At 41.1% G+C, this 21,339-nt stretch overlaps 4 protein-coding genes across 12 annotated transcripts; 2 read left to right on the top strand and 2 right to left on the bottom strand.

Moving 5' to 3' along the window:
• Nucleotides 1-4: 4 nt before the first annotated feature.
• klhl7 (kelch-like family member 7) lies at nt 5-8,131 on the top strand. Of its 7 annotated transcripts, XM_029513419.1 has the most exons (15): nt 5-92; nt 1,489-2,700; nt 2,800-2,838; nt 2,992-3,454; nt 3,544-3,646; nt 3,911-4,004; nt 4,184-4,308; nt 4,613-4,788; nt 4,979-5,153; nt 5,554-5,696; nt 5,847-6,087; nt 6,274-6,475; nt 6,778-6,875; nt 6,976-7,162; nt 7,404-8,131. In XM_029513419.1, the coding sequence occupies exons 4-15, from the start codon at nt 3,326-3,328 to the stop codon at nt 7,567-7,569; spliced, it is 1,839 nt and encodes a 612-aa protein (XP_029369279.1). In that variant the 5' UTR covers nt 5-92; nt 1,489-2,700; nt 2,800-2,838; nt 2,992-3,325; the 3' UTR covers nt 7,570-8,131. The 7 variants fall into 7 exon arrangements, 6 of the variants coding, with proteins under 6 accessions (XP_029369279.1, XP_029369278.1, XP_029369281.1 ...); XM_029513418.1 differs by having other exon boundaries at nt 1,489-3,068; nt 3,231-3,454; XR_003841211.1 differs by having other exon boundaries at nt 1,489-3,454; nt 6,983-7,162; nt 7,404-7,544.
• On the bottom strand, nt 301-2,919 carry LOC115050560 (uncharacterized). The gene is made up of 4 exons (XM_029513423.1): nt 2,611-2,919; nt 2,242-2,320; nt 1,897-2,115; nt 301-1,772 (listed from the first exon to the last, which is right to left on the bottom strand). Exons 1-4 carry the CDS (start codon nt 2,662-2,664, stop codon nt 1,375-1,377), a joined length of 750 nt encoding a protein of 249 aa, XP_029369283.1. The 5' UTR covers nt 2,665-2,919; the 3' UTR covers nt 301-1,374.
• On the bottom strand, nt 7,898-12,537 carry aste1b (asteroid structure-specific endonuclease 1b). Of its 3 annotated transcripts, XM_029513415.1 has the most exons (8): nt 12,353-12,536; nt 12,165-12,265; nt 11,640-11,890; nt 11,171-11,437; nt 10,032-11,068; nt 9,691-9,922; nt 9,386-9,578; nt 7,898-9,028 (listed from the first exon to the last, which is right to left on the bottom strand). In XM_029513415.1, exons 3-8 carry the CDS (start codon nt 11,875-11,877, stop codon nt 8,725-8,727), a joined length of 2,271 nt encoding a protein of 756 aa, XP_029369275.1. In that variant the 5' UTR covers nt 11,878-11,890; nt 12,165-12,265; nt 12,353-12,536; the 3' UTR covers nt 7,898-8,724. The 3 variants fall into 3 exon arrangements, with proteins under 3 accessions (XP_029369275.1, XP_029369274.1, XP_029369276.1); XM_029513414.1 differs by lacking the exon at nt 12,165-12,265 and having other exon boundaries at nt 12,353-12,537; XM_029513416.1 differs by lacking the exon at nt 12,353-12,536 and having other exon boundaries at nt 12,165-12,340.
• Nucleotides 12,438-19,629, top strand: smarcc1b (SWI/SNF related BAF chromatin remodeling complex subunit C1b). Its single transcript, XM_029513412.1, has 28 exons — nt 12,438-12,672; nt 12,997-13,116; nt 13,462-13,547; nt 13,656-13,737; nt 13,826-13,918; nt 14,041-14,113; nt 14,205-14,274; nt 14,405-14,480; nt 14,682-14,807; nt 14,989-15,071; nt 15,163-15,269; nt 15,370-15,429; nt 15,544-15,572; nt 15,679-15,794; nt 15,894-15,965; nt 16,055-16,168; nt 16,333-16,486; nt 16,579-16,689; nt 16,869-16,928; nt 17,028-17,286; nt 17,402-17,473; nt 17,561-17,607; nt 17,708-17,816; nt 17,905-18,047; nt 18,604-18,738; nt 18,854-18,986; nt 19,151-19,237; nt 19,322-19,629. The coding sequence occupies exons 1-28, from the start codon at nt 12,496-12,498 to the stop codon at nt 19,387-19,389; spliced, it is 2,862 nt and encodes a 953-aa protein (XP_029369272.1). The 5' UTR covers nt 12,438-12,495; the 3' UTR covers nt 19,390-19,629.
• Nucleotides 19,630-21,339: the final 1,710 nt, after the last annotated feature.

Raw genomic sequence — 21,339 nt, 5'->3', positions numbered from 1 at the left:
TGTCAGTCACTCTTTGACAGAAAGAAGTCCCCCAAACGTGTGGATAATTAATCCCGGAAATTATTTATTTATCGTTGGAATATGATAGCACCGTAAGTATATATGCTCAAGAATATTGCAAGTTGCATGATATTTAGTCATTAAGGAATTTAACTTTGCTTAATTTGATTGCCATATCTTACATTCACATTTAAACCAAGTATAATTAGTTCCAAATTTCACTCGTAAACTTTTTTGTCGCGCTTACACTGAACCTAGTCAACTTTAAGCCTCGAGTTAGGCTTCCCGAATTAACCATATATTGAACTAAATGTAATTTATGTTATATTTGTAGAATCTTTATGCCATATTAATCTATAAAGTTTAAGGCCCGGGTAGCACTCCCATATAAATAATCCATGACCACTTGAGACGGCATATGGCCATGTGTTTATTTGCTTTCACAACAACAGGAACGGGGAAACTGTCGCTTTTAATCAGATTATAAATGCAATTGGGATTTTGTGGATAATAAGCAAATTTACTCTGAATGTTACAACAGCAAAACGACACAAATGGTCACAAGAAAACCTTGTGAAACCTGGTGAAATTGAATTCCCTTTGTAGATTAAGTAGCCCTTATACTGTCTAATCGTGTATGGCACAAAAGAAGAAATACCCAGTGCAGTTCACAATCAGCTTTTGGAAAAAAAAAATCTGCTTTCCACAAGGCGAAGCTTACAAAAATCTGATTGTTAAGTCATTTACAAAATTCCGAAGGAAAAAAAAGTAACAAAAATAATAATAATAAAAAAAAAAGAGTAAAAAAAGAGTAAATGGTTATTTGGATATCTGATTCTACAATTTTGGGACCTCGATAATACAAAGTGGAATTTATGAGAGAATGGTTTATATTCAAGGAGTATGAATTTAAGAAAAGCTATTACAATATTAAAGTGAGTCTGCAATGCCTCCTAACGTTAGCTGGTAAAATTACATCCGTCAAAGGAAAAAAGAACTCTGCGCAAATTTACAATCCAAGTGAGACTGCAGGACCATGCTATATTCATTACAAATTTGATTGAAGATTTGAAAAGGCAGGATTACATATCTGGTTATGTGGTTAGAACACATTACATTGTCTGTCCTGCTGCTTTTCTAACATTTCCTGATGTTACAGATAGGCTATAAATGCAGATTTCTGGTTCTGATATGTGGAAGAACAGAGCAGGTTCACACAGCACCTGTGACTGGGTTGAAACTGGAAAGTTTATCAAGCAAAACTGCTTGACAGTTGGCAAAATTGTTTACCCAGAAGTGTCATATAGTGTGTATGATATTTTTATATAAAACCCAGGAAAAAATGATGGATTAAAAGAATAAATGTAAAATAAACTAGGAATAAGCTCCTGCAATCTGTGCAGCCTCAGCAAAGACTTCTGCAACTTGTTTTTTGTATGCCGCTGACAACTCCTTTGCCCTTTTCATTTCCCGCATGTTCTCCTCCAGGTTCCTCTTCAGTCTTCCATGTTCTTGGTATGATGGTGCTGCTTGCTTCACTTGCTCAGCCATTTGATCATTGTTGTTGGTCAGCCAGATCAACATTTCTTTAAGTATGGTGTCTTTTGAAATGGTGTCTTTAGCACTGCAAGAAGTTCTTCTCACGTCATCTTGAGCCAACTTCAGACTTGGAGGCAATGGTTCCTTTTCGCATTCACCTTCTAACCCCATGGGAACCACAATGAGAGAGAAGTCATAGCCATTAATTTTAAGGCAGACCTTGTATGTGGCCTCTGGAATAGAGAAAGATGGAGATAATTCAGAGAACAGCAACAGAAAATTGAGGCAAGGTAACATGCCATCACATATCCTGTAAATAGTATAGGAACTTTTCAGTAGTCTGAGCAAGTCACTCACGATACTCCTCTCTGAGTTTCCCCACACATTCTGCAAAAGTCAGGGTATCAGTGCAGCTAAAGCCACAGTTCTGCTGGAGCCTCCTGATGTGTTGGGCCATGGCCTCATAGTGCTCTTGCTGTTTGTTGAAGGTCTCTGCCACTTCAGAAAACCTCTGATCTAACTCTGGCACACCTACGTGCTTAATGACCAGCCTTCCAATACGCCTCTTTGTCCTTGCTTCAGTACAGAAGAGAGAAAAAAAATAAAAATAAAAATAAAATCACAGACACATGAAACAAATTCACCCAATCTTGTATGCAGTGAAGTTAATGTTTTTGAAAGAAATTTAGAGAGATTATAGACCAATGCTTTGTGGTTGGATTTGTCTGGCTGATGTAGCTTCATTCAGGTCAGATGCTCTGGGCGGCAGGAGAGGCTGCCTCTGAAATAGCAGTCATTTAGTCTTAAAAAACAAAACAAAACACCTGCTCTTTACTGACTAACAAACGGTAAGTACTAACTATGCATTTGCATTCACTTGAAACAACAATAGCATTGACATACATTCAGTGTGCTGAAATATTCATGTCAGTGTCTTACGTATTTCATACCGCACTTATGTTTTTTCATTATGTGACCAATGAGATTATTGTAATTTAAATCAGTGATGGGCAAGATGGGCAAAAATCACACCCGCATTCAAACTAAGTTGAATATAGCCCGGTCACTTACCTCGCTGTCGGAGTTTTCGCTGGGAAAGAAGCAACAGCAGGAAGAACGAGGCATTTTCTGCAGCTCTGGCGCCTGTCATTATGTTTTCAGGTCAGCTCCCTCTGACAATAACCAAAGTATTTGTTGCCCCCACTCGTGACGCCAGCGTCATGCGATTTGTGTAAAACTCTTTTCTTCCTGGTTATGTAGCCAAAGCTGCAGCAGAAACAGGTGAGCGGGTCACACCAGGTGAGCATGCTGTCGCCGTCACCCGCATCTGCACCTTTAATCCAGTCTAAAATCTGACAAGCTAATAGAAGCACGCAGTTTTTTTTATGTGTGGGTGATTTGATCTAAAAACTCTTACAGATAAATAAACTTGTAGGTTCAATATGTCGCTAGGTGGCGAGAGCACGTTTAGCAGACACAAATTGGACCGTAGAAGAAGACGGAAACAACAAACCAAGCTAATGAGCTGGGTAGGAGCTTAAACGTCTCATTCACCGCTTTTATCAACATTTCCGTGCATGGCAGCAAGTTCACCCTTACAATAATAATACCAGTTTATCCTCACGCATTTCTAGCTGTAGCCGTGTCGGCTTTTTTTTTTTTTTTTACAAAAATCCCTGAAATAAACACAGCAAGCTGCTCTTTGGCTTGTAAGACAAAAGTCAACAAAGGGAGAGAGAGTTCCGCAGTTACATTGAAGCGAGCAGCCATCAGTATCCTGGCGGACATGACGGGAATCGTCTCTCCAGAGAAACCATCCGGCTCCAAGAAGAAGAGCGAGAGGAAGTGTGCCACCAAGGAGGAGTATAGACAGCTGTCCAGCATCATGGCAGTCATGAACAACCTGAGGAAACAGGTGTGTGAAGGACACTGAACAGTTCATGATCTGCTGTCATGCCCTTACTGGACACACTGTCTCTTTGTGTATGTGTGTGTTTTCTTCAGGGTACCCTGTGTGATGTTACCCTGGTGGTACAGGGTAAACATTTTCCTGCCCACAGAGTGGTGCTGGCAGCTGCAAGCCATTTCTTCAGCCTCATGTTCACCAGTAAGTGTAGACACATGATCACAGACAGTCCCAGTCAGTGATTTCAGATCTAGTAATCTCTTTTGTTTAAAAGCAACTGAAGGAGTAATGTTTTAGACTTGGATCCAAAGAAAATAAAAAAGGCAACTATAACTGACAACAACGTAATTACATATAAAAAGGGCCAAGTACATACATTTCATTAACACAGGAATTACATGAATTTCCATGCTGCGTAACGTCTGATGTTTCAAGGATGTCTTCCTCATATTTTCTCATCTGCAGCCAGAATGATGGAGTCGATGTCTCATGAAGTGGAGCTCAGGAGCGCTGAGCCTGACATCATTGAGCTGTTGATTGAGTTTATCTACACAGCGCGGTAAGGAGTTTGGCTGTAAATCAGACAGTGGCACTGAAAAAAGGAAGATAATAAGAAGTTGATTGAGGCCTGATACTGCCATGGTCACATTCTTATGAAGATACGTGTTGTTTCATTTTCTTTTGTGTTTTTGCTAAATGCAATGTGTGTGTGTGTGCGTGTGCGTGCGTGCATACCAGAATCTCCGTGAACAGCAGTAATGTCCAGTCGTTGCTGGATGCAGCCAATCAGTACCAGATTGAGCCGGTGAAAAAAATGTGTGTGGAGTTTCTCAAAGGACAAATTGATGCCACAAACTGTCTGGGTACGAAGTAATTTTAACCATGTTTAAATTGTAGCTCTTTTGTTGCTGTTCATTTGCTCAGCCCTTTGAGTGTTGATTTGTTGACTCACAAATATAAATTAATAAATATAAAGTAGCTTAAGAGCCAATACATTCTGAGTATTGGTGTCTGTTTATCTTTAATGACCAAAGATCCCCCTTGTTTGTTTAAATATAAAAATACATGTGTATGTAGTTCAAATATTGACATTTTTTTCTATATAATGTTTTGGTGTCTGTCTACAATGTTATTCATTTGACTTGAAATTTGCTCTCTCTCTTGCAGGAATTTCAGCCCTTGCAGACTGTATGGACTGTCCAGAGCTGAAAGCAGCAGCAACGGATTTCTTTCAGCTCCACTTTACTGAAGTCTACAAGCTGGATGAGTTCTTGCAACTGGATGTGACGCAGCTCACACATCTACTGCACCAGGACAAACTCACTGTCCGAGCTGAGGCTCAGGTGCACATGTACACACTCTTGTAGACCATACTGAATGGTTCATTTTATTAATTCCAAACAACTTTTTGGGAAGGATAACTTGGATTACTAAATAAATGGTTTCATTACATCAGGACAAAGCTGGTTGATAGCCTTCTTAAAAAATATTCCCATGATACATGTATTTTGTCATTTTATTTCTCTTCCCAAGATTTATGATGCGGCAGTACGCTGGCTGAAGTACGATGTGTGTAACAGACAGCAGCACATGGTGGAGGTGTTGGGGTGCGTTCGCTTCCCTTTGGTCTCCAAAACCTTCCTGTCTAAGACGGTGCAGGCTGAGCCCCTCATCCAGGACAACCCACAGTGTCTTAAGATGGTCATCAGTGAGTATTGGTGAAATGGAATTCATGTTCAAGAATTCAAGAAACACGTAAATTATTGTGTATTGAGCAAATGTTTGTGACAATGTAGATAACACCTCATCTTGGCTTAAATTTTCCATTACACTCTTATAGTTGTAAAGGTTAAATATTCACTTTTATTTTTGGTAAAATTTAGGCTTTAGCAGGATTCTTGCGTATGAATAATGTGTAAGCCTGCATCAAATCACTTCCAATGCAAGCTCTTCAAATCCCTAATCCTCTATTTGTGTGAATATTAATTGCATTATCTCATAATGAAGATAACTGTGATTTAGGAGCGTAAGTTGATTTTAAGATTACATTGGTGCTACACACGCACACTCTAAAGAAAACCCAAAACAAACTGTGCTATTTGTACAAGGTGGGATGCGCTACCACCTGCTGTCTCTGGAGGATCGGGAAGACCTGGGAGAGAACAGCCGACCGAGACGGAAGAAGCATGACTATCGCATCGCTCTTTTTGGAGGCTCCCAGCCACAATCATGCCGCTACTTCAATCCCAAGGTAGGTGGCTCCACATGCAGACAGATTGTTACCCAAAGGAGTATTAACTCAAGTCAGGAACCATAAAATGTAGAATGGCTACTGTCACTACTGCAGTATATTCAAAAAATTTTACCGATTTGTCAGGTGTCAGTTTGTTTTTCTATGCAGGACTCCAGCTGGACAGACATCCGCTGCCCTTTCGAGAAGCGCAGGGATGCCACGGCTGTTTTTTGGGATAATGTGGTCTACATCCTGGGCGGCTCACAGCTCTTCCCAATCAAGCGTATGGACTGCTACAATGTCCTGAAGGACAGCTGGTACTCCAAGCTGGGCCCACCCACACCACGAGACAGTCTGGCCGCCTGTGCCGCCCAGGGCAAGATCTACACCTCCGGGGGGTCAGAAGTAGGTGAGAGAGAGGGACTTTGAATCTGGGAACTGGTGAGATCAGTGTGGCTTACATCTTCACTAAGACTTGCAGAAAAGGAGAAGAAATTATATTGATGATTCTTCACAGGAGAAATATGACCCACTTTTGCAAATCTCTCGCAACAATTTTTACGTATTGCATGTTTGCATTGATGTTTGTCTACAGGCAGCTCAGCCTTGGACCTTTTTGAATGTTATGATACCAGGACAGAGTCATGGCAGGTGAAAACTAGCATGCTGATGGCTCGATGCAGCCATGGCTCAGTGGAGGCCAACGGGCTCATCTATGTCTGTGGAGGAACAGTGGGTAACAATGTGTCTGGCAGGGTCCTCAACAACTGTGAAGTGTATGACCCCAACACGCAACAGTGAGTCACACAAACACACAGCTCTGCACGACACAATGATGCACAGTGTGTATATTATGAAGGAAATCCTGTGGTATTATGGATCTTTACTGTACTTAGTATTTACAGAAAACTGTTGATTTGATTTGATGAAAATCAGTTGCCCCCAAAACTGCCACTAAGTTATCATCATTATTATTAGTGGGCAAACTTAAACACACAAAAGTGGCAAGTTATTTATTGAAATGTTGCATTGCTACGCTCATTTCTATTATATTTTACACTCGAATTTTACCTATTAATGATGTTCTTCCTGTCCTCAGATGGAGGGAACTATGTGGCATGAGAGAGTCCAGGAAGAACCATGGGCTGGTGGTGGTCAACAACAAGATCTATGCTGTTGGAGGGCAGGGGACACTAGGTATAACACTATCAAACATGACAGCTGTGGTACATGGCACCCCAAACTGTACAAGTGTGAACTTGTGGCAACTGTGTGAAGTAGTTTGTTTATTATTTTGTTGGTGGACTGGACTCGGTGGAGTACTACGACATTGCTAGTAATGAGTGGCGTCCTGCCTCACCGATGCCATGGCGAGGTGTGACGGTGAAGTGTGCCGCAGTCGGCGATATCATCTATGTGCTGGCAGGGTTCCAAGGTGTGGGGCGTCTTGGACATGTCCTGGAATATCACACTGACACTGACAGGTTGGTATATCAACTAAATATAGCTAAAATAGAACAAATGACGTTGCCATAAATAGAAATTGCTGAGGTTTTTTTTAGCAGTTTTCATCACTAACATTCTTGCGAGTAAAGAGAACTGTATACACTGTTTGAGTTGCAGTTCTCCCCAAAACAATGTTTTATAATACTGAAAACTAGGAACATTATGCATCTTCATTCCTGTATCACACTAATCTATAAATTAGTTGTCTTCCATGTCCAGGTGGGTGACCTGCAGCAAAGTGCGTGCATTTCCTGTCACCAGCTGCCTGATCTGTGTGGTCGACACTTGTGGAGTGAATGAAGATGAAGACATGGACCTCATAGAATCTCAGCCACACACTGCATCCACTGACCCTCCTTCTGCCTCAACACCATCATCCTCATAGGACAAGAGGAAGGTTTAGTGTATCTTATGTTGCAGCATTTTATGACAGTTCTTGCATCAGACCTCCAACAAAGTATGGAGTGAAAATATATGCCAAAGGCGCTTGTGCCAATGTAAATATATTGTGTGTATATAGGCCTTTGTGTTCTTTAACTACATCCAGTAGACACATTTCTTTTTCACTTTTAGCTGTTTCTGAAATGCAGGTCCTTATGTTAAAGTTCGAGTGGTTCTGCTTACCCCTGGTTTTAGGGGACAAAGATTTTTAATGAGGAAAGCTTATCAGGTTGGATGCCCAATGTGGAAAGAAATTTTAAAAGAAAAACAAGACTGAACACTTGTTGGAGAGTTTGAGTTCTCCTTATTTTAAAGAAGCCATTTTATTGTAATCTTGTTTCTGTAAGCCTGTGAGTTAAATACTGTTGGTGTATATATCATGCATTTTTTTAATAGCTGAATCTTGGTGTTATTGTGTACATATATTTTAAAAAAGGGTGCTTCTGTAATGCAATGCAACTTAAGACTGTCTTTACAGGGAATTATTAAACATTTTCTGAGTCAGAGTCAGTAAAAAGTTGACAAAATGTGGTGCTTTAAAAACATGTCTCAATTGATTTCCACATTTATAAGTTGCATAAACATCAATATTAAGGTCTGAAATAAAAAGACATAGAATTTCATAGTTCTGATTAAAATATAACATTAGCTGCCACACAACTTTCTGGCCAATGCCTTAAAAACTTCTCTACATTCACTGTTGCAAACCTGTGCTGACATAAGTGAATTGAACCCTCAGATTGGGGAAATTTGCATCAATTACAGTGAAATTACTTTGATTTAAAAACACAAATCTAAAATCTGGCAAGAGTAGGCTTTAAAAAAAAAAAAAAAAAAACTAGTCACATGTTTTGGTGCATGTGTTTGGACATCACTTAATTTCAAGTGGCGACATTCATTTGTCAACATTAAAAAAGAGAGAGGTTAGTGCAATGAAATTCTAAAAATTGACACGCTGGTAAACATGAAGAGATGTAATTCTTAATTTGAAAATTACTTTTGTATTCCCTGAGCATGATGTTTTAACTTCTGGAATTACCTCCTCCATTTGGCCCCTTGTAAGTGCTTAGCATTGGTCGGTTTCTCTTTTTTCACCTCCTCACCAATCGCCATCGCTCATGAGGAGAGCAAACCTGTTGTTTATCTCCTCTGTCCCATGCCCCCCTCCCTGTGTTCCTCTTCCACGTCCCCTTCCTTTCTTTCTGCCGCCACGGCCCCTGCCTCTCCTCCCCCTCCCTGATGCCGAGCAGGTAGGATGGGCTGTGGAGCTGCAGCTCCTCACAGCATCAAGGAGGGAGAAGTAGAGCTGTCCAGACAGGGGGCCTCCAGTTAGCAGAGACTCTGCAACTCTACCCTCCTTCAGATACTTGAGGAGGCCATGCACCAAGGTACCACTGTATAACCTGGGACATTGTAAAGGTAAAAAGGATAATAAGAAAACCAGTTTGTTCATTGTGGTATTTACATTAAATTTCTAGATATGTTCACTTCGGATCAACTGTCAAATATGGACATATGTAATTTTCACAAATTCTATTTAAAATTTGCGAGAAAGCCCTCGTATTTATTTTCTCATTCGTGCTGAAACAATCATGTCAATCAACACAAAATTAGTTACTACCAATGCTGATATTCATTTCATTGTTTTCTGATATTTTAGGGATTTAACTGGCATATTAAATAATAAAAGCTGGCATCCGTTGCAGATCTATTTTTCATACATGGAAAATGAAAACAGGGCTGTCCTGTGTCTGTCTTACCATGACAAACGAGGTTCGATCAGTGGCTGCAGCAATAACTGATTGAGACAAAAGGCACTCCAGAGACAGGCCTGCCACTGGCTGAAACTGTGGGCCGCTCCAACATCCAGGCCTCGTCTCTCCCCTGGTCTCCCACGTTGTCGTTCCAACCCTGCCAACACATTGCACTCCGCAGCCCAGTTAAGCTGTGGGACTAAGATGATACACAGGAGCAACATTAATGATAGATTACTATTTGCCAAGTTATTGAGGGACATTTTAAGCTTTAGAAACCTTGTTGAACAAAATGGCAGGACACTACTAACCAGCATACTGGTAACGGGTAGCTCCAGGCTGGTTGTTCCGGGAAAGTTCTCCATGTACGATGCCCAGCACCAGGGCCTGGACCTGGTGCTGTGAGGGTGTTGGTGAGGCCTCTCGCAGCCAGAAGCCTGTCACTGCTACAGCAAGTCTCAGATGGAGAGGAACAGCAGCCAGGTCCAACTCCCTCACCCCTAAGACTTCGAGTAAGACACCAAGACGAGCTGCCACAGTTGTCTGTGCAAAATACAGAAATGGGCAATTCCTTTTAGGATGTTTATATCCCCAAACCCACTAGAGAAAATGTGGCTAATCTTAAAAGAAAATATTTTTGTGTCATGTTTACCTGGTCAAGTGTATCCAAAAGTAGAAGAGTTCTTGGTGGATGTGCTTCCACTTGGGTCTTCTTCAAGTTCAGGTCCAAGCGGTCATACTCTTCCACAAAAATAGAGACACTGGAGCCCTGAATTTGGCTTGTTGCTCCAACAGCAGTTTGTGCAACACTAAATCCTACATTTACACCCTGCTGTGTGGGTAAAATGATGCCCCTACCCCTGTGACCACCTCCCCGAGCTCTTCCCCCTCGCCCTCTCCCATCTCTAAAGTTTTCTTGTCCTCTCATATTCTGTGCTTGGGCACCACCTCCTTGTCCCTTAAATAGCGGCACACTGCCAGCCATACCCTGAGGTACATTATACTGGTCTTTTTGCAGCAACATCCCATATATAGCCTGGCGTATAGTTCTGGCACTACAGTGGCTGCTGGGTAGTTTGCTGTTCTCCACCTGTGGGGTGAGCAGGACTCTGTGCATCACAAGTGCATCCACTACTGACGGGGCCAGCAGCCCCTTTGCTGCAGCAAATGAAAGGTACTGTGGTAGCTGTGGAAGCCCAGCGGTCCATCCTGCTGGAGCTGCATTACCACCAGAGAACCAGTGGATCAGAGAGCTTTGAGGGGTGAGGTGGTACTCTTGCATTCCTGCCCACAGCTGTGAAGTGAGCCTACCTTTTTGTCTTGTCTTGTCCCTACAAGCATCCTCCCCCATTAGCCTGCTCACTTCCTCCAGGGCCTTTGCTGAGCTTGTAAAAGAAGACAGCCAAATAAGGATGCTTTCAATGCGTGAAGAGGGTGCTCTACCTTTACCACGGCCACCACCTCTCCCTAATGCACTTACATCTGCCAGAGCAAGCAGTGTTTCCACATCTTTTGGTGTACCATAGTCATTACCAGTCAGGACTGCACACAACGGAAGCAACTCTGGGTTCATGCCCCCAAACCAGTGACAAAGGCCTTTAGTTGTGTAGCACCTAGCTGAGATGTAACGATGAGGGGCTTTACCGTTAAGATTGGCCCACTGGAAAAAATTGAATGGCAGGTAACCACCTAAGACGAGAAGACAAAAACAAATATATTAAGCCTACAAAATAAAAATATGTAAAATTACCTTTAACCTCTTGGATATAGAAATCCTAATTCCACCCATACCTGGCAGATCAAAGATATAAAAATCACTGTCATTGCTCAAAACTGGGCAGTTCCACTTGTGAGCCAAACATGCAATCTCCCAATCAGCTTCAGCTGAACACTGATATAGTGGGACTCCTCTTTGGGTGAGGATCTGAATGAAGACATCTCTTGTGAAGATGGGGAGAACAGCGCCATTTCGGCCATGGGAAATACTGTCTGCCTCTTTTATCTTGGACTGTAGACGTTGACGCAGAGTGGAAAACTTCTTGTCACTGGGATCCATCCCTTGTAGTCATAAAAAGGACACCAATTACACATTTGTGGATGTGTTGGAACTGCAAACAAACGCAAAACCTTCTGCAGCTTCAGATTTACTTTTGATCCATTTGTAACACGACTGTGATTTGCTAACCCTAACCCTTGTTTTGTTTTTTTTTTTATCTTATTTGAGCTGCCAGTTGATAGGCCTAATCTGCCGCTCTCTTACCTCCATCAAGGACCACATACGGCTGAATGCTGCAGGCAGCCAGCACAGAGAGGAACTTGATGAGAAGGCGGGCGAACGCATCATAGTCCCCTCCATGCTGCTGGTCCAGACCGTGGTTGAAGTAAAGGCGGAAATACAGACTGCATCCATCAATGACCAGGCGACTCTCCCTGAACTTCACATCTCGGAGGAAGTGTGTGTTCCCTTCCACGTAGGTGGTCAGACCGTGGACACCCATGAGATCTCGGGGTCTAAGAAAACATGAAGTGAAGTGAAATATTTCTTACTCACGGGAGTGCTGGTCAATCAGTGTCCCGCAGCATAATTTCTCGTTTCCGTTTGGAGTGCGACGGAAAGAAAACCTCTGTCTCAACTGTAGTTCAATTTTCCCCCCAAATAACCCCCAACAACCCACAAAAACTCGGTGACAGAGACACTGGAGGATAAGGAAAACACGTCAGACAAATATTCGATCGGCAGTTTTGAATTTAAACATGTGACATGTGTATGTTTCAGCATACTAACCGATGCCACTTTTTCACTTCTGTTTACATTTCCTGCCCAGTAACTTCCGTGTAACTCACCACTTCAAAGTAAAAGTCACACCTTGCAAACTTGTGTGTTTTCTGTCGTGAATAAAATAACAGTTCTCAGAGTCGCTAATATTTGCTAACTCTAAGTAAAAAATACTGAGGAAAAAATATATATCTTACGATTTAAAGTCAGGAGAGTGTAAAAAGTTAAAAACGAAAACGCAGTAACCCTCGTGTCGAACTGCGCTGCATCTCGCGAGAGAACGCGAGGATACAAAAGCTAGCAGTTTTATTCTTCCGTTTGAAATCGATCTCGTTTTATTATGGCCACAATGTCCGGAGGAGTAAACCTCGGGATTCCTGGGACGAGCCAGAGCAGCTCCGGAACAGTTGGACATCGGAAGAAAGAAAGCAGTCCATCCGCCTGGTACTGGGAAAGTCCGGATACTTTAGCTCAACTGGAGGTGGTGAGACAGTGGATCGGGAAGCACTACAAAAAGGTAGTTAGCTGGCTAAGGCGCTAGCTTACATGCTAGCCGCCCCCTGCTATTCTGCTCAGTGGCTCACTGTAAACAAACGTCTCATGCCGGAAAACGTCATATTTACACAGGCTAGAGTATTTGTTTATTGGGGCTGTATAGTGCGGTATCTGTTTTGTCAAAAATAAAATAAATGAAGTGCAGATGTTGCAAAGTCCCAGCGGTCATGAGAATGACGGCAAACGCAGTCAGGCAACGTAGACGTTATTTTACTTATTATTTCATATTCCATGTTTTGTCATTATTAAGAACTCTCCTCTTTGTAAATGTGCCCGTGTCGGTCAGTTTGTGTTGGTGGATGCGCCATCATGCCAGCTCCTGGCTGCAGTCACTTTACAGCTGCTCCAGTTTCAAGAAGATGCCTTTGGCCGTCAAGCTACCAACCCTGCTCTCACCAAACTGCCTGTGAGTGTGAACTATATGTTTCACTTTGTCACTTTGATCCATGAATTAGGGATCGGAGAACATGTTCCTTTGACTCTTTGCACACTTAAAATTGTCTATCTACCATAGTGTGGTGTTGTGTTTTTTTAACATTGTATTGTTAAATAGAGTAATAGACTTGCCCCGGTAAAGGTAAATATTGGGCTTCAGTCTCTAATTGCTGACATCCGTAACTGATGTGGATGAAAACATGATAAATATGAAATTTCATTTCAATGTATTAATCATTAAATGGAGCAAAGGAACAAATGACACATCTTAAAATCTTGCACTGCAATTATTATTGTTGCCATTGGTACTTTTTAGGCACAGTGCTTCCTGGACTTGCGGCCAGGGGGTGGACTTTGCCATGTTCTTGGCACAGCCTACAAGTTCAAGGCAGAGCAAGGCTGGTGAGTATAATTCTTCACATTATATCCCCCGCAATCCTTCGCTGTATTTTTTTGATTTTTTTATTATTTATTTTTTTTATGTCTTTGTTCCAATTTGTACCTTTTTAGGAGAAGGTTTGACTTGCAGAATCCATCAAGAACAGAGAGGAATGTGGAAATGTTTGGTGCAATTGAGGGGTCCTTGATCCAGGTGATAAAGAGAGACAACATTCAGACATCAGACTACCAAAGGCATGCCAATGATGAACTTACTTTTTTTTTTTTTTGCATTTCTACAGAACAACTGCATGTCACTACCTGTGGTATATCTGGACCCCACTCTTGATCAGGAGTTGTCAAACAGGCTGTCCAACATAATCACCAAGCATCAGGTAAAGTGCAGAAGAGATAAGTGGATAAAACGTGCTATAAATCCAGATTAAAGGTAGACTAAGGCTGGCTGGTAATGAAGTTTGCTCTTAGTGCTGCTGGATCACATTTTGTCCTTGCACAGGGTACACTCACAGAGGACCGAACGCTTGCCAGTCACCACGTCTTCCCTTCAACCTCACTTTCTACAGAGGAAGGTCAGTTAAAATGTGTGCATGTGTAGTATGCGTTTGTTCTTTGCTGTGAATGCCTAGTTCAAATGTAACTTTTATACAAATCTATTTTCAGATGAATGGATGTGCCCTGTCTTGCGAAAAGACAAACATGTCTTGGTACACTGGGGTATGCACCCAGATAGGTATTGTGTGTGTGTGTGTGTGTGTGTTTTTATATATATATCTCTATCTATCTATCTATCAGACATATATGTATATCATACAACATATGTGCACATACCCATTATACCTCTTGCCACTTTTTTTCAACAGTTATGACAGCTGGCTGTCCTCAAGTGAAGTTGAAGGAGATGTAGAAGAGTCTCCACATCTAGAAAAACCCAAGAGGGTATGTAGACCTATTGGCCACATTAAAAATAATTTTCATCAACTGTTTGCAGCTTACAGTCAGAGAGTATGACAAAATGACAAGATTCAAAACTAACTTTATCCTGTCGATGTTATCTGATGTGTGTTCTTTTGGAACGATGGTGAAGTAAACCAACACACATAGCCCTATTTAATATTTTTGTGGGATTGTGTATTTCAGGTTCATGCTGGTTGGGTTCTGGACACAGATGTTTTCAACGAGTGGATGAACGAGGAAGACTACTGCGTAGATGAGAGGAATGTACCAATAGTCCTCCGCCATCGAATTTTCCTCCGTGATGACCAGGTTTGTATGAAACTGTAGACACAGGATATCTGCAGGATGTGTGGAAAAAATATGAATCTCTATTATTAATATTTAACAAATAATTCAACCACAGAAAGCACAAGTTATCCTTTGTTGTTTCAGTAAAAAACACAATACTTATGCTTTCTGCCCCCCCCGCCCCCCACCTGCCTCACCTCAGGAGTCAAAGTCCACTCCATCCAAAAAGAGAAGAAGATCTCCCTCTCCTCCATCTTCTGAAGGCAGAAAGAAAGGCAAAAAAGGGTAAAAAAACAAAAACAAAAAAACACCAGTTTAATGAGGGCATATGCTTGATTCTGACAGTTTCTCACAACTGATTGTTTTGTTTGAACAGGAGAAGGCGTGGCCAACAGGAAGAAGAGCCGGAGGAGGACCTGACCAAAGACATGGAGGACCCTACACCTGTTCCTAATATGGAGGAGGTTATACTACCGAAAAATGGTAAAAAAACAAAAAACTGTGGCCATAATTTACTAAAATGCTTAAGGTGCGTTAAATGTCATCTCTAAGTTGTCTTTTATTTCTTACCATCTCTCTGTAGTCAACCTGAAGAAAGACAGTGAGAATACTCCTGTCAAAGGTGGTACTATGGCTGACCTGGGTAAGCTTATGTGTTGATGCTAAATGTTACTAAATGAAACAAATGTTTGAATGTTCCCACTTCAAAACATTTATATCCATTCTGATCTTTGATCCATCACTATTTTTCCTCCAGATGAACAGGAGGATGATTTTCCAGGAAGGGTAAATATTTCTCTTATGTTCTCAAGAATGTATCAAAGTGTGTAGTCTTCATATTTTTGTTTCAGCAAAGAAAAGGTATTGTGAATTTTACACTGTATGTCTACAGGAGGATGAAGAGGGAAGAGGAGAGATACCACGCTTATCAGAGGGAGAGGACAATGTCACAGAACAAACACATCACATTATCATACCAAGCTACACGTCTTGGTTTAATTATAACAGGTAAATAAGCATATACAGATATACAAACTTTATTGATGCGGACACAGTTCTCTCTCACTAATCCATTACAACTGGAAAACCTTTGTCCATGTCTTCTAGCACTCACTTAATAGAGAAACGAGCACTGCCTGAATTCTTTAATGGAAAGAATAAGTCCAAATCTCCAGAAATGTGAGAATTTCTAAAATTACAAATATAATCATTCACTTAGATGACGCACAGTCCTTTACCAAATGCGTGATCTTTCCTGTACATTGCAGTTACCTGGCATACCGCAACTTTATGATCGACACATATCGGCTCAACCCCCAAGAGTATCTCAGTTCAACATCCTGCAGGCGCAACCTCACTGGAGATGTCTGTGCTGTCATGAGGTATAATTAGTGTCTCTGACACCTGCAGAGAGTCAATGGAACGCTATAGAGTTGGTTTGAGTTATAGCACAGATGCAGATTTATCAGTCTAATTTGTCACTGCTAAATGCAGTTTTCCAGCTGCATCATAAACCACTAGGAAAAAAAAACTTTTTTGTATCCAGGGTTCATGCTTTTTTGGAGCAGTGGGGTTTGATTAACTACCAAGTGGATGCAGAGAGCAGACCCCTCCCCATGGGACCCCCACCCACCCCTCATTTCAATGTACTTGCTGACACACCGTCTGGGCTGGCCCCACTACAACACAAGCCTCTGCAGGTAAAACACACTCTGCATGCATAGCACTAGCTCAATACAGAAGAAACTGAGACGCCTCCTCATGTCCTCGCCACTCACTCTCACTTTTGCAGGTGGCTGCCTCACAACACATGTTGTATTTCCCAGAAAAAAGCAGAGAGAAACCTTCAGACTGCCAGAACTTTGGTCTGCGCACTGACATCTACGCCAAGAAGCACCCCAAGGTCTCAGACAGTAACAAAGCAAATATACTGATAATGATATTTTAGTTTATACTTTTCTCACATTCCGGTGTCATTTTTGGCATTTGTACACATTACAAATCTTGTTTATTTATTTTATTTTCGTGTGTGCGTGTGTATATTACAATTTTTATTAATAAATTACTATTCTCCCCTCTCAGACTAAAGGAGCGAGTGCAGGAAGGGAATGGACAGAGCAAGAGACACTCTTGTTATTAGAGGTAAGAAAATCAGATTGATTTTTTTTTTTTTTTTTTCCCCCCCAGCTGTATTCTGAGCCTTCCTCAATTTCCTCTTAATTCATCTCTTAATTCTGTCAGGCCTTAGAGGTTTACAGAGATGATTGGAACAAAGTCTCCGAGCATGTGGGCTCCAGAACGCAGGACGAGTGTATCCTGCACTTCCTCCGTCTGCCAATAGAGGACCCCTATCTAGAAGACTCCTCGGCCTCTTTGGGTCCACTGGCGTACCAGCCTGTGCCTTTCAGCCAATCAGAGAACCCTGTTATGAGCACTGTGGCCTTCCTGGCATCTGTGGTGGATCCACGGGTGGCATCAGCTGCAGCTAAGGCTGCACTTGGTGAGAGGACAGAGGGAGGAATGCTATTTTGCATATTGTAGTATAGTTCTTGAATAGTACAGAATGTATTGTGAATATATGAATGTGCATTTTGATTTTACATCTTTGTTTTTAGAGGAGTTTTCTCGAGTACAGGAGGACTCTTTGGATAAGGTCCCTGAAACAGCCAACAAGCCAGAGAAAACAGGTGAGATTTAAATATATGCATAGTCAAATGAAATTAAGTCTGTTTCTTTATAGTCCACAATGCACTGTTTGGCTTTCTGTGTTTTAGATTTGATGGATGCAGAAAAAATGGAGACAAGCTCCACTCCCCATCAGGTAATGCAATAGCAAGAGCTTGAAGAGGGTTTCATTATATGCGCTTGTGATTTTTGTAGCTCAGGGCATACGAATGTGAATGTAATTGGATCTGTTTCAGGCCCTTGGAAGGCCTGATGGGCTCACAGTCGAACCTAATGGGGCAAAAGTGGAGGGAAACAGAGTCAAAAGGGAAAATGCAGAAAATATTATTGGAGAGGAGAGAGATGGTATGTAAATATGTGCTGTATGTGTCTTGTATATTTGCTGCATGAGTAAAATACCAGCTTTAGTGATGAAATAACCTCTGCGGTCCAGGAAGGGGAGATGATGATGAGAGCTTCGGGAGACGAGAGGGAGATGGTGACGAGGGCAGGAGGGTGATGGAGCAGGAGCTGGTGGAGGGAAGTGTTACTACGGCAGCAGCAGCTGCTCTGGCCTCAGCTGCCACAAAGGCTAAGGTAAAGCCAGCCCTCTCGCTTCAATACTGACTAACAGCAGGAGGATAAAGTAAAGCAGAGGTCAGAGGTGAAACAATGAGTATAGATGTGTTGGCAAAAACAAAAATTACAAATGTCTTTTTATGTTGCAATAGAGAAGGAGAACATTCAGATATGAAACTACCTTTAATAGTTTTCAGTATATATGTAAATATATACAATTCCATTGTAATGCAGATTTTTTATTTATTTATTTGTTTTATTTTATTTTTTATTTATTTATTTATTTATTTATTTTGTAACAAGAATGGGCTTGAATTTTAGACTAATTTATTTATCATACTTGTGTCTGTGTTGTAAAAATGTAAAACAAAATGTACCAGCCATGGCCAACAGCTGCAATGAGCACAATTTAAACTGTTAATGAAAACGTGGAAGGCTTGAAACGTGTTTTGTTAAGATTCCTAACTGTTTCACAAGCACTTAGCATCCAGTCCCTTACTGATCCATTGTTTGATATTCTCTTTTAACTTGTTTTCTTCCAACTGCTTCCATCTTTTTATTCACATATTCATAGCATTTGGCTGCAGTAGAAGAGAGAAAGATCAAGTCCCTGGTGGCTCTGCTAGTGGAAACTCAGATGAAGAAGCTGGAGATCAAGCTGAGGCATTTTGAAGAGCTGGAGACCATCATGGACCGAGAGAAAGAGGCTGTGAGTGACTTTAACGTGTACAAAGTACACAGCGCATAGACAATGAAATGTCCAGAAGCAACAGTGCCATACCTGTTTGTATCACAAAGTCTTTCTGTATCCATGTGTCACGCAGCTTGAGCAGCAGCGGCAGCAGCTCCTATCAGAGAGACAGACTTTCCACACTGAGCAGCTGAAACAGGCAGAGATGAAGGTCCGTCAGCAGAGGGAGCAGCAGGGCCAACCAGGATACACAATGCAACATTCGGGTAAGGACAAGAGTTTCGACAGCTTATGCATCCACAAGTCAGGTTAACTATATTGTAGGATTCAAGACAAAGACAGGCACTGGTCACATTCAGTTCTTGATTTTTTTGTGTTCGGTCATTATTTGATCCTTCTCTCCCTTCTCTTGTTATCGGTTCATCTTCAGGCCAGACCATGCCTAATCGAATGATACCTAGTGGAGGCAATACCCAGCCGATGGCTCCCCGTCACCCTGGGGCTCCCAATGGCATGTGTGAGTATCCTTTACTGTTGTCATGCATTTAAAATGTTCACACTATTTTGGCCTAATTCTGTGTGGGTCTAACTTCTTCCTTAGATCCGTCCTCACAGTCTGATGGGATCGGTGCAGCTCAGCCTGGTCCTCCAGCATCCACCCACAGCTGAAATAACCAGAAAACAATGTATACACACACACACACACACACACACACACCAGTCCTCTTTAAAGTAGACCACACATAAAAATGTAAGACTGGCATAAATGTTCAGGAACAATTGTTAAAATTTGAAGTCTGAAACGCCTCAGTAGTCACACATTTATAAATATTGAAATATTTGTGCTCTGATATCAGAGTTGAGAAATCTGTAGATTGAACTCGACTCATTAAAGTTGTTTTATATGAAGGTTATGTTTTATTGTCTGTCCCAGTACAACTGGATCATTGTGAGCATGTGATTATGTCAGTAATGACACATACCATATCAGAACTCACTGTTTGGTTCATAAGATGCACCAAAGGCCAGAGATAGTTCAAGATATAACAGCTCAACATGTACAAAATTAAAATACATTTGAAAGAATCACCATGTAAATAAATCAGTTTTGAGCATGCAGAGCCATCTACTTTCAGTCTTTCAGTTTTTAGAATGAAACATTACTGAGGACAGAACGTGTTATTTTCCAAGAAAAATGTGGGAAATGAGAGTGATGGTGGAAATCATAGCCGCCATTGAATTACTGAATAACTTTACCTACCTAACACTTGTTCACTGTATGAGTAAGGGAATTTTTTTTTTTTTTTTAATCAGTTTGAAGTAACGAAAAGAAATCGGGCATTGGTCCTGTGACAGTCAGTTACCAGTTGATCAAGTGGTACAACAATGTATTCATTGGGTTTGTATCTTCTCCATCAGAAGTTACTTTAAGCTGACCATTCAGGCCAGGTGCCAGGATAAAATGTTTGAAGGAGTCGTTCTATAAAGCCTGCTTCCTTTTAGAGAACTGCCTTAAGTCTCCTTCAAATATTTAAACTTGAACTAAGTTTAAGGTGTTGTACTCTTGAAGTTGAGTCTGCTGCTCCATCTTGGAGTGGTTGATGCTGTCAAAGTCTTTTCAAAGTCAAACTTTCAGAAAGTGTTCTCCTCTTCCAAAGAAACTGAATGAGCTCTAAATTAGCAGTTGTTAGCATGTTAATAGAATGAGAGTATAAACTGTAAATGAAGCATTAAACCTGCTACAGCTTCACAGAAAATTATAGAAACAGTTAGAAATCAAGCAAACCTTGTCCTTGTAGTATTACAATATAACCTTTCTTTGTATAACCAACAGACGTTCTTTGGGTAATGGCGTGTTTCAATCTTTGATGTCCAAAAGCAGAAAAGTAGTTTCTTGAAGTCAGCCTTTCTTCATGAACTATGATAGAAGTTTGTAGGTATCAATTAAAAATTCATTTGTTGTGTCTAAAACAAGCTTTAGTCGCGAATGATTGTGATCATTTGTACAATTAAGTTTGAGGGTCCTTTTTTAAATAGTTTAAAGGGATGGGTTTCTTGTCATTACCAGAGGTCTGTACAATGATGGAGGATTTTGAGTCAGCAGGGGCTAGAGAAAATGCATCAAAATAGAGATAAAAAGCTGTACAGAGGAGAAATACCACAATACCAGAAACTTTGGATGCCAGTGTTGACAGACATAGTACTGGTTTTATGTATTGGTTCAACTGAAGAATTTTCAAATATAATCATATTAGGTCTTTATATTGTTCATATTATTATTATTATTATTATTATTATTATTATTATTATTATTATTATTAATAATAATATTGAAGATCCAAAAAACTGGGAACATCCAATAACTCAAGAGAATGTCTAAATAATATCTGTGTTTTTCTGCTTTAGTGTTCATCTTTTTCAGCCTCCTCAGGGTAATTGTTTAAACCCTTGTGAGGACCATAACAGCAAAAACCAGTAGGTTTCATGGGTGTAGATTTTACATAGGCTGTCTTCTTTTCTCTGGGGAGTAGCTGTTGCAAAATTGGACGCACACTCACAGACACACAGTGTTCACTGGAGGGGGTTTGGACATCCTGTTCACCCCTCACTGTTCAACAC

The sequence above is a fragment of the Echeneis naucrates genome, chromosome 11, assembly GCF_900963305.1.
Source record: "Echeneis naucrates chromosome 11, fEcheNa1.1, whole genome shotgun sequence".
NCBI classification, from domain to species: domain Eukaryota; kingdom Metazoa; phylum Chordata; class Actinopteri; order Carangiformes; family Echeneidae; genus Echeneis; species Echeneis naucrates.
This window is presented reverse-complemented; position numbering and strand designations above follow the sequence as displayed.

Bases quoted from the DNA above. Each gene is read 5' to 3' on its own strand.
- LOC115050560 (XM_029513423.1), bottom strand. From the start codon at position 2,664: ATGCCTCGTTCTTCCTGCTGTTGCTTCTTTCCCAGCGAAAACTCCGAC. The intron at 2,321-2,610 runs GTAAGTGACCGG...CTGCTATTTCAG, and splicing joins GCGAAAACTCCGACAGCGAG to AGGCAGCCTCTCCTGCCGCC. The intron at 2,116-2,241 runs GTCTATAATCTC...TCTGTACTGAAG, and splicing joins AATCCAACCACAAAGCATTG to CAAGGACAAAGAGGCGTATT.
- aste1b (XM_029513414.1), bottom strand. From the start codon at position 11,877: ATGGGTGTCCACGGTCTGACCACCTACGTGGAAGGGAACACACACTTC. The intron at 11,438-11,639 runs GTAAGAGAGCGG...TATGACTACAAG, and splicing joins GTATGTGGTCCTTGATGGAG to GGATGGATCCCAGTGACAAG. The intron at 9,923-10,031 runs GTAAACATGACA...TATTTTGCACAG, and splicing joins TTTTGGATACACTTGACCAG to ACAACTGTGGCAGCTCGTCT.
- klhl7 (XM_029513419.1), top strand. From the start codon at position 3,326: ATGACGGGAATCGTCTCTCCAGAGAAACCATCCGGCTCCAAGAAGAAG. The intron at 3,455-3,543 runs GTGTGTGAAGGA...TGTTTTCTTCAG, and splicing joins TGAACAACCTGAGGAAACAG to GGTACCCTGTGTGATGTTAC. The intron at 4,005-4,183 runs GTAAGGAGTTTG...CGTGCATACCAG, and splicing joins GAGTTTATCTACACAGCGCG to AATCTCCGTGAACAGCAGTA.
- smarcc1b (XM_029513412.1), top strand. From the start codon at position 12,496: ATGGCCACAATGTCCGGAGGAGTAAACCTCGGGATTCCTGGGACGAGC. The intron at 13,117-13,461 runs GTGAGTGTGAAC...GGTACTTTTTAG, and splicing joins CTGCTCTCACCAAACTGCCT to GCACAGTGCTTCCTGGACTT. The intron at 13,548-13,655 runs GTGAGTATAATT...GTACCTTTTTAG, and splicing joins TTCAAGGCAGAGCAAGGCTG to GAGAAGGTTTGACTTGCAGA.